A 16,208-nucleotide genomic window follows, 5' to 3' on the forward strand; every position below is an offset into this window, starting at 1 on the left:
TGAATCAATTAATCTAGAAAATAATCAACTGATTAATTAAAATAATCGTTAGTTGCAGCCCCACTGTCAAACATGTGATTGGCCATCAGGGGGAGGGGGCAGCAATGATTGACAGGTGAGTGAGGCGAGTGAGTTAGTGGGGATATGAGAGCCTTTTCCACATGTGGTATCAGAAAAGTATCTCAGTATCAATACTTTTAATAACCTCGCCAGATAAATTACATATTGAATTTTTTTTTACTGAGATCAAATGTTCTCGGGTCAAGTGTCTGTGGAGACGGCGGTTGTCTGTTTCATCCCCTGTCCTCAGTTGTTAACATGGAGATCTGACTGTCCATCTGGCCTGTCAATCTCGCAGACACTGGAGGTCTAGACCCTGACTGAGTCCAGACTGCTGTAACTAGCCGTCCAGTTGCTCTCCCCTCCCTCCCTCGGTCTCCCAGGCCTCCTCCTGTGCTGCTGACTTCTTCACCGCCTGTGAGGGAGGTGCCGAGGAGTCGCCCAGTACCAGGTACTGCGGGTGATATAATGGTCTGTGTATTTGGAGCTGTTACTGTTTGGGTTGTGGAGAGGTTATCCAGTGACATTTTAATCGTCTTTCGGCCTTCTTTGCCATGGCATTAGTATTAATCTGCAGGATTAAAACCCAGCCAGTCAGACACTGGTCTTGCTGTCTTGCTGTAGAGCAGAGGGGGAGCGTGCTAACAGCGAGAACGGCAGCGCACACTTCCCCGCAAACAGGCAGGGATGTGCTTATCAGTAACAGACCAAGGTTTTCAGTCTGGAGACATCAGAGCGCTGATGAGAGGTTGATTTGTTAACACATTCAGCTGTATTAGAGGGTGCAGAGCTGGTTTGAGGAACCACAGATTTTCACGTTTCTCTTTCATTACTCTGCTATCAAAAACTGCCCCACTTTGATATCTTGTTTTCAGACCTAAATCCTATTTTTCTCTTTTGTGTCTGAAATGATCTTCTTAAAGTGATTGTACGCATCATGAGTTCTTTTCACCTCGTTAAAACAGGTGTATTACGTCTTCTGTGACTCTTAAGGAGCTTTCTAAAGTCAGAAAAAAAGGAACTGATGGTGAGACTTTTGAAGGTTTTGGATTAAATGGGCTCTGTGGACTCCATTTCTAAGCTAACGTTAGCTATTGTTGCTCTCTGTTGGCAGAGGGGAAAGAGGCACTCGAGAACGTGCATGAAGTCACAACCTTTGGACTGTTGTGGAAAATCCGACCTGAGCCCTTCACAAAGAAACCCACAGTCCGGCAGCGTTAAACAACTTCAAGAGACGCCAAAGATGTCACTTTTCACGTCATAAAAAGTGATTAATACGTGTAGATTACTACACATTTTTGCATAGAGCCCCTTTAATTGGATCATTGTGAAGCTGGAATCAGCAAATGTTTGACATGTTGTTTGAAAAATGATCGATTAATCAACTAGTCGTTGCAGCTCTACTACAGGCTGTCCATCTCACCCTCGGCTGTTCTATTTTAATCTTACTTGTGAACGTCCCTAAATAGCTTGATTACCCAAACCCTAGCTAAGTCTTTTTTAATAGCGTCGGATATTTTATTGTTATCGGATCTTGGATTGGATCTCAGTTTATTCCACTTTTGGCAAAAGAAAATATAAATGCTGCTTTTTGAGTAAATGTAGTCGCACACACCACCAAAGTAGCCGTTTCTTTTTGTCGTGAAACAGCTCTGTTGGTTTTAAAATCCCTCCTTTACATTCCAAGAATTAACATACAAATAAGGCCAAAATTAAAGATATTCTCATTAATCTCATCCAAGCAAACTGAGCGTGGTTCGTTTTATTTTTAGAAATCAATTCCTTGTTCCGTTACGGCAGCAAATAAACTGGCACCGATGTCCGAGATATAAGTTACCGAGTTAAAGCTGTGTTTACATTTTAGCTGAGAGGTGTAAATGTTGACACCGCTTATCTTGATTTGAGCAGAAGCCATTTACCTGTTTTTCTTTTTACAGTCATATTAAACTAAATTAATTACAATTACATCCCAGATTCAAGTAAAGGCGAGGTATAGATCGTCTAAACACACAGAGATGCATCACCGGCAGAGAATCAGATGAGTGTCAGTGCGATGCCAAGAGATTAAGCTTGCATGGCAAAGATGGCGTTGGCACTGCTGCGCAACGGAGATCAAGTTCTGTGAAGGCACGCACACACGTACGGAAGTCGGGACACAGCCGCACACATGCTGCACCACGCGCTGCATGAAATCGTCGTGATACCGATTGGTTTGTAGTTTTTGAGAAAGACAGAGGAAAACAGCTGGAATGCATTGAGATTTCCTCTTTTTTTTAGGTGTGGGAAGTATCTGGAAACCATTTCGGTCGCCGCTACAAAGACTTTCTCACAGCTGTCCTTTAATTCAATTCAAGAGCACGCAGACAATCTGAATTACCACTGTGTATTCCAGTGGTGTTGCAGCTGAAACTGCCTGGTCAGAGCTCTTTCTTTAATCAGCGGATACTGTTCAATAGAGGGTGCAGAAGAGAAGAAAAACAGTCATATTTACACGACTAAATATTTAATTTGTTTGGCTTTGAGCCTGAAGAAATCTCTCCACTTCATTACAGTGAGATGTTTTGTATGCAGAATCAACCAAAACCAAAGCCGTAATTGGCGCATAAATCTAATTTCCTCACAAATTTGCAGAAACTCTTTCTTCTTTTATTCATGATGTTCCTGAAAGTTGCATGAAATACGTTTCAAGTGAGGATTCATTTTACCCTTCAGGAGCGCTAAATTAAATTCCATAAACGTAGGTCAGCTCGCGTCTGTCTTTACTCTTTCTCTCTTTCTCTGTCTTTCTCGTTAACCTTCATCCCCTCCGGCCTCGTGGTTAGCGCTGCAGCTGCTCCTACATTATAAGTGTGCTAAATGTGAATAGAAGCATAAAGGCATTGTGTGTGTGTGTGTGTGTGGTATGTCCCAGTAACGTGCAGGAGAGTCCTGCCTTTTATTGGTTTGCAGTCGCAGCCGTGTGTCTCTCTTCAGATCATGTGGCCTGATGTTTGATTCTCTTATTCCAACAGTGCAGCAGGGGGGCTCAGACAACTATCTGCTGAATTTGGCGCTATGTGCGTCTATAAATACACCAGTCACACAGCACGTTTCATTTCCTAAGATAACTTTGCCTAACAACCATACCGAACATGCTCATGCTAATAATGTATAATCTGTGGCGGTATCTGTTTCGTGTCTTTTAGTCTCAGGTTTCCATGTCTGTTGAAATAACTTACGAGCCCTTTGTACTGTGAGGTCATCCTCCAAGAGAGAGAGAGAGAGAGTGATTTGGACTCCACTGTCAACATACTGTAAGAAAGGCAGGCGGGCGGGCAGGCATGTCTGTGTTGTTACGGTTGCCATGTTTGGACCTGAATTGGAATTCATTTCTCGCCGCCGAGCAGTAGTACAGTAATCTTCCTCTTTTGTTTGCTCTCACCAGCGAGATGATCTTTTCATGCACTCGCCGGGAATTCACTTCATTCAGGAACAGGTTTTTTCATGAGCCTCGAAATGAAACATGTCATCAAAAGATTAAAGAGAGTTTAGTGCGTCTTAATAGCTTGAATTCACATTCGAGCATGTTGTATTCTCGTATTGAGACGTGAATTAAACACAACACAATAGTTGTACGGGGCGTCTTGTCCAGTCTGTCTTTATTCAACCCCCTAAAAACTGGAAGAGGTGGGACTCCTTTTCCAGGACAGACTGTAGACAGTAGACAGTAATGGCTGTAATATAATTTAGGGTGGCAACGGTATGAGATTTTCACGGTTTGATAACCATCTCAGAAAATATCAGGGTTTCACAATGTCAGGGTCTCCAGCGTTACACAATAAGCTGAAACGGCCCGTAAAGGAATGAAAACAGAAGGATTAAACAAACACGCTATTATAATTTCTCAAAATATTATATCCTGACTAAACTTAATGTACTGAACTGTACACGGCATGATAACCGTGAGTTTTCATACCGTGGTGTACCTTAAAACCAGTATACTGCTGTGACACCAGCAGACAGCAGTAGTAGTTAAACATATATAGCGTATGTTCAGTAGGAATTACCCTAACTGGTTCCACTGGATCGTGATAAACACTGCTCACACACTTTGTCCTTCTGTCTTGAAGCTATATGTGTCAAGCTGTGCAGACCTGATGTGATATTTTCCACCTTTAGGGACAGCAGCTCGTCCAGCATCCGCCTCAGACCTCATCAGGTCTCAATCCCAAAGACAATTAGGACAATCCAATAAGCTTTACTGTAATGCAACCGTATGCCAGGCCCTGCAGCTCTCTTTGTGTGTCCGTACTGTCACGGCTCGATACGCAAACAAAACATCCTTCAAACTGGACACAACAGAGACAGAATAGGTTGATAAATTAAGCTAAGATTTAGCGAGGGGAAATGGGAGCTTGTGCTGTATCTGTGTGGCGTAGGGATGAAGTTTCAGGGATATTCTGGGCAGACACCAATAATTTTCCCCCAGCTGTTACGAGGTGACCGCAGGGCTTTATATAAATCAAGGGACTGTCGTACAATTTATGCAGTGAGAGTTGAATAGAGAGCTCAAGGCATCCCTGTGAATATCCACACCAAACTACAGGGATCAGATTACTCAAACTAGTATTCTCTCACTTCCAACTAAGGCTGTTACCCGAGTGAGCCATGCCAGTTGGTGTGCCCTTGAGTGAGACAGCGCCCCACTAAGCACATGTCGATCTGGGGATTACATTCAGGGGTTTAGGAGGGGAAAGGAGGCCGTAATCTGAGCCTGTTGTGTCTTGTTGCTGTGCACTTTTCTTAATGCCATGCTATCATGCAGCATGCGTTGGTATTGTATGACGGTTTCCCGAGGAAGTTCAGCCGGGGGAGCTATTTTTGTCCCACAGGATGAGTGCCACCCCAGGTCTGATTCTTCGATGATTTCATTTGAGGCTTTTTAGCGCCGCAAACGATGCTACAGGTTTTGATTTATTGTGGTGTTAGCAGGCTAACACCTTGTGAAAAACCTGGGAAGTTTAAAGACTTTTCAAGATGTCAAGAAGACACAAAAGTAGGCGAAGGTGGGGAATAGTTTTGGGAGAAGATAGATACCACTGTCATTTCTGTATGATAAATATGAAGCTACATCCTGTTAGCCAGTTAGCTTAGCTTTGGTCTCACTCACTTGGGTATAAGGCTGCCTTTGGCCAAATAATTCAGTCAGTTTTCTCCTCCCTTCCACTAGCATGTTAGGATTGTTGGAAAAAACAACCTCCAAGCCAGCAACCTTCACCCTGAAAATGGCAAATAACTCCAAAAGTAACGTGGTCGCTAACGGTGCGAACATAACCAAGCTAGCACTAGTAGGCTTAGCTTAGGGTGCAGCTAGCTGTCATTTCAGGCATTAGTTCACTCTCAGCTAATCAAGCTCGAGATTGTATAGTTAAACTGAATCTGCGTACCAACAAATGTCAGCGCTGGTCCGGTCACAGGCTCAATAAACAAATATTGTTGATTGGCTCCATGTTCAAGTGAAATAACAGTTCAGTCCCCATCACGCTCCAGTTAGCATCATATTGACAACTTATTCTTCAAGCAGGTCAAACGCTCTGCTCCGAGAATAGAAATTGACATGTTTGCAATGTGTTGTGTTTCCCTGTGATTATCAGCCATGCCAGCATGAAAATAGCTGGGGCTTATCCCGGTATTACCATGCCATTATATGGCACTAATTAAAAAATAAAGCATTTCTGCTCTTGCCCAGCTGCTATTAGACCCTGTTTAGCCTACAGGTTTTCTTTGAAACGCTCCCTCATTACAGCGCCTGAAAGAAATATCATACAATAGCGAGTTGAAAAGGGCAATGCTTGAATGGAGTCTTAAAGGAGAGGCTGCACTTGGCCTTCAAGTATACATTCCTTCAGCTCAGTGCTTCCTCTGTGGTCCCGCTCCCCCGGCCCACCCCCCTCCCACTCAAGACTCAGTTCCCACAGGGGACTCGGCCAAAGCAAACTCCTCAGAGGAAGTCTCCCTCTCTCCCACCAGCGAGAGAGAGAGGGAGAGAGGGAGGGATGTCCTATCATCTGGCTCAGTGGGACCTGCTAGGCAGTAGGATGTGCGAGGAGGGTGTTATGACTCCGTGGCTATGCTATGTCTATGATGTGGTGGTGAGTTAAGCCCGTGCGGCTGCTCTCCTGTGAGGTCAGTGTCAGATTTAGCCAGCAGGTCCCTTGTGGTGTCTGGGAGTGTCTGTTTTCTGACTCTATTATGTCTAGTGCTCGTAGCCTTCCTGGAGCTGCAAACCTCAGGGTAGAAATAGTACCAGACAGGCAGACATCCTTTGTCGGGAAAACAACAGTCATGTCAGTAATTACAGAGTCTGATTACAGCAGGGCAGCAGTTCTTAGAAAACCACCGGCCTTGAGTCAGGCAGGTGAGGGGTCGAGTCACCGTCGCTGAGCAGGACGCCGTCAGCAGGAGGTCTGGTTTAAAAGAATTAACCTACAGAAGCAAAACCAAATACCACGCTGTGTGTGCTTGAATGGGTGTGTGCGTTATGTGGTTACAGGTTAAACAGGTAGAGAGATTTATGAGTCAGGGAGGGGGAGGGGAGCGTCCAGACAAACACATAATGTACACCTCAGGAAGCAAAAAAACCAACAGTATGAACAGGAAGAGCAGAAAGGAGGTGGTGGTTTAATAAACTTTTATTGTTGTTATGGATGAGGTGGTAACATTGTACTTTAAGTCCCTGTATTAATGTTATCAATTATTAATGTTAATAAACCCTTATCATATCTGCCTACAGCTACATCAGAGTGTGTTATGAACCATTTATCAAGTGTTCATAAGCTGCCTGTGAATGCTAAACAAAGGAGTTAAAAGTGAAGTCTTACCAATTATCTGTACGTATCAATACATCAATTAGTTCTTCGGTCTATAAGATGCCAGAAAATGGTGAAAAATGTCGATGAGTGTTTCCAAAACGCCAAGATGGCGTCCCCAAATGTCTTGTTTTGTCCACAACCAAAATATATTCAATTAGCTGTCAAATACGAGTAAAGAAACCCCAAAACATTCACATAAGAAGCTGGAATTAACCTTTTTATTTTTTTTACTTAAAGCTACTACAAGAAACTTACATTTTGTTGATTTTGGAGTCCCCTGTGGACAAACGTGCAATTGTTGCCACAAAAAATGTCAAACTATAGTCAAAAATAAGATTATCTAATAAAAAAATCTCCTTTTACTTCTTTTTAAAGAGCTGATGTACTACTCACTGTAACTTTGCCTGGGAAAATGTAAACATAGGCTCCTTCAGTCCGCACACAGACCTGGAGGCTGGCGTTAAGAAAAACTAAATAGAAAAAGTGGATCTTGTCACTGATGGTCTTGTTTGCTTATGTAGGTCATATATAGGTATCAGTATGAAAGTGCGACTGTTTCATAGCCAGTGAAGAGCTCCTTGTAGTGGCTTTAAAAAGGTTTCAAAATAGATTCATTGATTATCAAAGTAGTTGCCGATTAGTTTGATAGTTGACAACCAATCGATTAATCGTCGCAGCTCGACAAAGAACACATTTAGACGTGCTGTTCAGAGCGGAGACAAATGTACGATCAAGAAGAGAGGAAATGAATGAAGAGGGAAGATCGGGGGCAAAGTGTAACTGGGAGTGTGGTCAGCAGATCTGACTGGTCTGAAGGCAGCCATTTTAGTTTGATAGTGAAAAATTCCCAAAGCCTGTAATACTGACAATAAACAATATTATTTTGTTTGATAATGGTTTTAAATTGTATTATTATCCACCAATTGTTCCTCAACACTCTTGTCTCAGATACTCTTGTGTGTGTCTGTGTGTGTTCAGGTATACAGTGCCAGACTTGACTTAACACCTCCACCCTTCAGCACACTGTACCAGACACACACTGACTCCCACACGCACACACACACTCCCACACACACGCACACACATATGTATGTCTACAGCCGCACCCACCCACCTCCCCAGGCGTCCCAACACCCACTCATTGCCGCGTGTGCAACACACACACACACGCTTATGCAGCGTCTGGCCTCGTGTAGAAAAACTGCGAGACGTGATTCATTACCAGCCGGGCTTCTCGCTTAATGCTAAATGAGGTTTGTCATTAATTTCCATCTTGAGGTGATTACAGCGGGCAGCGATTAAGGTTTCACAACTACACGCAACGCCGCTGGAGTGTTTTCCATTGAGGTTTTCTGAAGGTAGACAGTAATCGTTTCTCCTGAATCGCGCACGCAGACGAGGAGATGGGAGTGTTTGCCATTCCTGCAGGCAGAATGTCATAGTAGTGAGTAAGAGAGTAGCAGGCAGGTCTGTGCTGGCCTCCACGCCTGCTCAGGTAAACATATCCTCCGTCTGACAAGTGCAGACCTGAGGGGCTGAGGAGGTTAGCTATCTCAACGCATTGGTCCTGCAGCTTGCAACACACACTCACGCAGATACAATAGATACAATCAGGAGCTCTGGAGAGTCACTATTTTAAGGCACTTAACATGCAGATGCTTTTCTGAGCGCAGTCTCCCTCAAACAAATCGGGCTCGGTAGCCCTGCATTAACATGCAACTCTCCTCGAACACTTCAACTCGATCGTCTGTCAGAACTGAGTGCAATTACTTTAATTTGTCTCCGTCTCTGTCTCCCTATTGCAATATTTCTGTGGTTCAGGGAGTCGATCTGCTCCACCTGATGGCGCCTCTTCTGCCTGGCAGGGAGCAATGTAGCCCTGCTGGCTGCCAGCCAGACCAGCTTGAGTGTCTGCTCAGCTCAAAGCCCTGCTCACACACACACACACGCAAACACACAATCGTGTAGACATGCCAAGCTCAGACACTGAATGCTTACACAGATGCATCTTCTATCCTCCTCGTCTCTGTGTTCTTCTTTTTCTGTTTGTCTAATCCTCTTCCTCGCTGTGACTCTGCCGTGTAAAAGGTCACATCATGTTCTGACAAATCGGTGCGTTGCTTCTGAATAACGGCATTTACAGTCATACAGTAGCATTTTTAGAAGCTGTGGGCTCTTGAAATATCCACTGTACTCTATGATGTAATATCTGCACTTTATCTCTGCGAGGATCATGATGATTAACCGTCTATTCTCTCCTCTCTCCTCTCCTCAGTCTCCCAGCCCGGTCCCAGCCAAGAGGTCCAAATTCGACATATTACAATCTCCACCAGCTGACAAAGACAGAAAACCTGACTGGTTACAATCGCTGTCAAAGTCTGCAAACAAGGTTTGTGTGTCCCCCGTGTGTGTCGCTAGTGTGAAACAGGATTTGCCGTTAAGCCCAAAGGTCAAAAAGGGCGACATAAAAGCTGTTGTCCTTTTGAATCATCACATTATCATCTATGAACGACCTTGTTAAATGAGGAGGGGCCTTTTTAGTGTGTTCGTCACGCCTGATTTAATATTCACTGGTAGTTGACTGTGAGTTTATGCGAGCTTGTTGTTCTGTTTGTTGTTCCAGGATCTGAAACAGGCCCAACTTAAACAGAGGCCCTCTGCTTTCCGCCCCTGGTCTCCTAAAGCAGCAGAGAAAGAGAAACCAGCTACTCAGAATGAGGTGGAGAGGTGAGTCATCAGATGAAAGCTATGAGTGTTTCACTTGAAAAGAGATGATATGTGTAATATCTAGCAATTAAATGCTTTAAACGCACCTTTAATGCCTCTACAGGTCCTTTTCAAAGACTCACAAGACTTTGGCAGCTCCCAATCCGACACTAGCTCCCCCGGCCCAACCCGTCCATCCCAGGGACAGCCACGCTCCCGGCAGGGGACCTGCAGCCATTTCCAGGCCGCTGCAGGAGCTGCAGAATGGAGACACACAACCTACAGTGAAACCGGCCCCCTCCAGTATCGCCAACCACCCCGATGATATGGACACAGATGGAGAGATTGATGTAGATGACTGTGATGATTGTGAGTACCACCCATCAGCGGGAGTTTAGAGTAATCCAGAGAAACAAATTGAATACTACAAGAGTCAGTTGATATAAGACACAGATTTTACAGTCACAACTTGGATTACACAGTGAGCCCCTGTGGAAATAAGCCATAGTAGAGCTGCTTCAGGGTGATTCCTGTGTAACTCCGCCACCTGGTGTTTAAAGGAGGAAATCATGAGAGGTGAAGGTTGTCTGTCGATTTGTGTTATGTAGCCACAGAAGACATGCAATCATTTTGTTTAAGTGTAGCATATATTATTTTTTGTAATGTTTTGCAACAGGAGCTTTAGAAAAGAAGTTATAGTCTTTATTTCATACATGCAGCTATACAAAATGTACCATACATATATTTTAAAGTTATGGATTTTGCAGTAGTTGGCTTCAGAGGGTAAAATAGCTGAGAGTAATGGATAAATAGTTCAACCAGTTAGCTAACACTAATGTAGCAACAATTGACATAGCAAGTTAAAAGTAAAGGATAAGCAGTGAGTTATAACAAATGTATCAACAGTTTAAATAACTAAACGTCTTGTTTATCTATGGATAAAAGTAATGGATAAACAGCTCAAACAGTTAGCTGAAAGTAGCCTAATGGATAAACAGTCAAATAGCTAGCTAAAAGTAATGTATCAACAGTTGAAACGTCTGGATCCTGGTTTTTCAAATGCTGTAGGTTAGTAGGCTTACAAATACAAACAGGGATCTGAGTAGTGCTAATAGCTCTATCACAATAACAGCCAACATTTAAGAGACTCATTATTTGAGAATTAACACAACAGTATCAAATCGCTGATTTTGAAACTCCCTCTCTCCTACAGATCCAGTGCCACCTTCCTCCCTGGCTTCTCCTCCATCAGCCTGCACCAGCGTGGCTCAGACTCTGACCCCTCAGAGTGCTGCTCGACCACAGGAGGGACCCACCTGGCTGTCAGGGACCGTTTGCCCAGAGATGGACTCCCTGAGACAGTTGCTGTACGGGGGCATGGACACCAAAGAGGCCCGGGAAAAAGTCCTGCAGGAGATTGTCAGGATGAGAGTGAAGCAGGAGGAGAAGCTGGCAGCTGCTGTGCAAGCTAAACGCAGCCTTCAGCAGGTATCACATCCTGTTCTTGTGAAATACTATGTGATGAGACTGAAACAGCAGCAGAATGAAAGAACATTAGTGTCCTGAACATGAAACGATTGTGATGTTTTTTTTATTTGACAGGAATTGGAGTTTGTGAGGGTGGCAAAGAAAGGCCGTCTTCGTGAGGCCATCGAAGCCAAGCGCAACCTGCGAAAGGAGATTGAACGCCTTCGCGTGGATTGGGAGAGGAAGATGAGGGATGCAGAGGAGTCATGTGGGCGGCTGAAGAGAGAATTGGAGAGGGAGAGACAGCTGCGAGTTTGTGACAAAGGCTGTGAGGCCGAACGTCTGCGGGTCAAGTACTCCGCTCAGGTAAGATGCCCACAAAGCCACAATCATTCAAACCAGTCACATAATGTTTGTTTACATATGGATTTTAAATCCTGCTCATCATTTGTGCCACATTTATACTGACTGCTGTCCGTGCTGGGTTGTGTTGTGCAGATTGAAGAGCTGCATGTGCAGCTGCAGCAGGCAGAAGCTGATCGTGAGCAGCTGAGACAGGAGCTTCAGCAGGAGAGAGAAGCTCGGCAGTGCCTGGAGAGTGTTGTTAAAGACCTGCAAACTCAGCTGGCCATGCAGGCCGACAGCAGCCACCCCGGAGACCCCATGGACGCAAACACAGACGTACACAGACAGACGGCACAGCACACCAGTGGATCCTAAAGTTGCACATTCAAAACTGGAGAAAAGGACTCAGTAAAAAGGAGCATGGTTAAGGACTTTGTTGCACCTCCTGTTAGCGAAAAAGAAACTCAGCAAAATGCAAAGTCAGTTTTGTAGAGGAAAAGTCTGTCATATATAATATGATACGATATAAATCCATATTATTATGACAATATATGAATTTTATGAAATGAACTGGAAAGTAGCATGATGTCTGAGCATGTTGTCGAGTGTGAAATTGAGAAAGACTTCTTCAGTGATGAAACACATCTCTCCAGTGACGTCAGAGCCCACGGTTAGACACCTGATGCTGTCCAAGGATTTTATTTTGGTATAAGCTATTCTAAGATGTGCAAATATAGCCACATAACACTACTTGAATATGAAGGGAAGAAACATGTTGCGCCTGGTGAAACATGAGCAGATGATGAAACTCTTGGTGCCACAAAAATATTGGTACACACAATGGTGTCGTTGCAGACCACTGGAAACAAGAGACACCAGTTTACCACTATTTACTTTTAATATCAGCTTGCTTTTTATAACTGTGTAGAGGATGTACTTTTTAAGAAATATTGCTTGCGCGGCACAGTTATTCCACAGGCAAGAAAAAAACATCCATATACAAACATGTACGCATGTATACCAGCTTGTCTACCTTTTGTATTTTATAAACCTGAAGTATTGGAGGTTACAGGTGGGCTGCCTTCAGGTCCACCACTGTTTTATGCTTAGATATTTTATGGAAGTGTTACTTTTTAATATTATGATGCAACTTTATTTGTTGTTTGAACGTTGTTTTCCAGTAATGTTTTTGCAACCAAACCATGTGATTAAAAAAAGAGAAAAAATAGCAAATATTCTTGCCCAGGTTAGTGCAGATAAGTCTACGAAAGCCCTCCTAAAAGAAAAGAAAAACTTCGATAGCTGTCTGTTTTTGTTGAAATGCGGTACTTCTGATTTTCTATTGAGTATTGTAAAATAATTTATATTCTATGATAATTTGCTGCCTCTCAAAACAAAGCATTCATTTTTAGTCACTGGTGTTTGGGCTCTTAAATCAACAAATGCTGTTTATATGAACAACATTTCTACATATATACAAAATATGGATATATATTTTTTTACTTTAAGAAAAGGAATTGCACTTTTTAAAGAAAAGAACCTTGCATTGTGCATTGTACTCCCTGTTACATTTTTCAAAACACGAGTTAACATGAACTTTGAATTTAAACACACTTTCCCTCAGCACCCTCTGATGTAAATACAATGATATTGTATATAAGATATTTGTTGGTATGTTTGCTTGCTCCAGACTTAAATCGATTATGAATATTATTTTTTGCTCTTACTTGAAACCAAAAAGAGACTATATTTGGATTTCCCTGAGTATCATTGCAATCACAGGGCATTTAGCAGAATGGATGGATGTTGGTCTAAATGAGGAGAATGAAACCATCAAGTTTGGTGTCACACCAACACAATATTATGATTCGTCCCTTGATTTTGTTTTATTTGAGAAGATCTTTATTATTTTGATGAATTATAGAGTATATATTACACCACAGACCAAAAACTGAAACATGGATTTGAAATCTCTGCACCTACAGCTCCCGTCGTCACATAGAGTAGAAGCAAAACCTTCTCGTGGTTTCAACCTTAGGTGCTCTCGTATATTTTAGACAAGAAACACTTTTATGTCTTATTGTTATGATACCCTCGCTCAGTATTTGTTGGGTACAGTGTAATAGCAATATCCATTTTGTTAGCTGATGCTGTTGTAGTTTTGGTTTGGAAGTGGGGGTTCACTTGCCTCTTGTTTCAATGTTTTCTTTTCCTTCGGAAAACTTGTATAATACCCATTAAAATCTAAATCAATCCTATGGCGTTCTGAGGAGTGTTTTTTTTTATTTATCACGACGGAAACAGGGTGTGTTGGACTTCTTGGGATGGTGATGTTAGTGGTTCCCAGTAGATGAACCCTTATAACTGTGGTGATCCCCTGACTTTTCATCCAGTGCCACCATAAGGTCAAATTTGGTGGTATATGATCAACTACCTGCAAAATTATTCACATTCCCATCAGCCTCTGCTTTACTTTGTGTTTAATGCTTATTAGCATGCTAACACGCTAAACTAAGGTGATGAACATAGAAAACACAGGCTACCTGTTTAAAATCAGGATATTAGCATTTCATTGTGTATATTAGGGAAACGAGTATTTGGTACAGACAATGTACTTTTTATTATCTGAGTAGTATTATCGGAGTAAATGTACTCTTAATGAGGGAAAATCCTCAAATGAAACTCATTCATTCAGGCCCATATAAAGCTTCTCTGTAAATTGTTGTCTTACTTTCATGTTGAACATTGACCTGAAGCTCAACGCTGAGGCTGTTGTGAAAATAGATTTCTAATAAATGATAAATATCGCTACTTCTGATCAACCCAATTTCAGGCTTGAATGAACAACTTCTGGCCAGTCCAACCACTCCAAGTACGGATCATAGATTAAATCTAAGGTACGTATACAGAAAATGTAATTGGTTGAACAGACACCGACACAGATAATGGTGTACTCGCTCATCCCTAATTCTGATGTTATCATTTAGCTCAAAGCGCTGCTGTGGCAAAACAGAAGCTCATAGAGACGCTAGCATGGCTCGACACCTCTTGCTTGTTGCACACAATGTAAAAAAAAAACATATAGGTATATTAGTTACAACAGTTAGTAAATAACAGGAGTGCCAGCTGATTGATTAATTGCTTCCATTAGGCTGATGATGTCACAGGATTAAAGGGTAATTCCACCAATTTTACACATTATACTGAGGTTTACAGGTCTCGTGGAGTACTACTGAATAGGTGGAAAAAGTAATATAAAACCTTTTGTGGCTCCAGAGGAAGCTGCATGTAATCTGATAAATTGCCTCCAGTGATGTCACTCAGTGGATAAGTTGCATTGTGGGTAAGGTAGGTGGCAGTTTTTGAAAAGGAAGAGGAATCGTGGAATAAAAAAGGCGATATCTCTCATTCTGCTGTATCGGTTTTCATCATTTGTGTTTAAATTGCCCATAATGGGTCCAGGTTTCTTTTCAAAACCTGGTGCCTACATTACCCACAATGCAAATTTGAGCGACATCACTGGAGGCCATTTATCAGATTACATGCGGCTTCTTCTGGAGCCACAAAAGGCTTTACACTGCTTTTTCCACATATGCAGTGGTACTCACCAAGACATGTAAACACACATTAATGTGTTAAATTGGTGGAGTTACCCTTTAATTGTTTGTGCCTGAAGCATTTGATATGTGGTCAAAAAGCTTCTGAAGAAGTCAAGTTGTCAAGCGAGCATGAACAATACAAGGACTTTGAAACTGAGGCAGCTAAATTGATTCAACCGTCTTTACTGTTTACACATGGTGTTCATACTGTAACATGTAAAACAGGCCAGTCTTGTGGCATCAGCCACATTGAAGCAGCGGCGTGATCAGCTGGCACGCCTGGTATTTTAATTGCTACCTTTTCCAGATGCTGCTTTATAGGCTCCATACAGGTGTTTCAAGTTATACTGGCTGATTAGATTTCTCCTCATTCAGGTTGAAATTAGATGGAGCTGCTCCTGAAACAAAACTAACAGAAGAGCATTAAAGGCAATAATAAAGCCAAATAAAGGAAATCTTTTATTAAAGTAAGTGTTGGAGGAACCCCCTAACATAGATAACATAGATAAGATAAGTCATAGAGTTCATGCCTTACAGCTCAGCTTTTATTTAAGAGAGGAAGCTTTTCAGTTGTATCAAGTTTAAGAGTCTTTTGAGAACTTAGGACTTGCTTGTTTTTACGAGTGGTAACAGCAGGACTTTGTGATCTGACATTAGGGACAGTACATGTTTTATTTTCAATGAATTGTTTCTTTTTTTTATCTGTCAGGTCTGTGGTGAACAGTAGACCTGTCAGTGTTTAGAAATGAAATGATCTGAGTATGTTGGGCCTTTAAAGGCAAGGCAGGTGTATTTATCATAAGCACAGTTCAGACTCAAGGGAATTGAAAAAAAAAAAGTGCTTTACACGACAGGGGCAGAGAAATACAGTAAATATAAGACATTAAGAAAATGTTTTGAAATGTATTTAAAAGACAGTAAATTAACCAGAAATGTATTTAGTTAAAAATAATATCATTATATATCAATATCATTTTACTTTGATTTAGAGTAAACTGACAAATACAGTCTTTGTTTCCCTAAATATTAGTGGATCTCCATGTACCATGACATACATACATTTGTATACATTCATTGTGTGTCACACAGTCTCCTCTAGGGGGAAATCATCGCACACAGTTGAATAATGGAAACTTCAAGCTTGTTAACAGCCAAATGCACCTGAGTGACGATAACCTTA

At 42.2% G+C, this 16,208-nt stretch overlaps 1 protein-coding gene across 1 annotated transcript in view; it reads left to right on the top strand.

The window, feature by feature from the left end:
- skib (v-ski avian sarcoma viral oncogene homolog b) overlaps positions 1-13,687 on the top strand; it is a 33,822-nt gene extending 20,135 nt beyond the window's left edge. Inside the window, exons 2-7 of the mRNA XM_084347809.1 lie at positions 9,187-9,300; positions 9,535-9,638; positions 9,742-9,986; positions 10,831-11,105; positions 11,220-11,450; positions 11,583-13,687. Of these exons, the coding sequence (XP_084203935.1) occupies positions 9,187-9,300; positions 9,535-9,638; positions 9,742-9,986; positions 10,831-11,105; positions 11,220-11,450; positions 11,583-11,804 (1,191 nt within the window). The 3' untranslated portion in view covers positions 11,805-13,687. The remainder of the gene's footprint in view (positions 1-9,186; positions 9,301-9,534; positions 9,639-9,741; positions 9,987-10,830; positions 11,106-11,219; positions 11,451-11,582) is intronic.
- The last annotated feature ends 2,521 nt before the right edge of the window (positions 13,688-16,208 follow it).

The sequence above is a fragment of the Pagrus pagrus genome, assembly GCF_965226575.1.
Source record: "Pagrus pagrus genome assembly, chromosome: 3".
In the NCBI taxonomy this organism is placed as follows: domain Eukaryota; kingdom Metazoa; phylum Chordata; class Actinopteri; order Spariformes; family Sparidae; genus Pagrus; species Pagrus pagrus.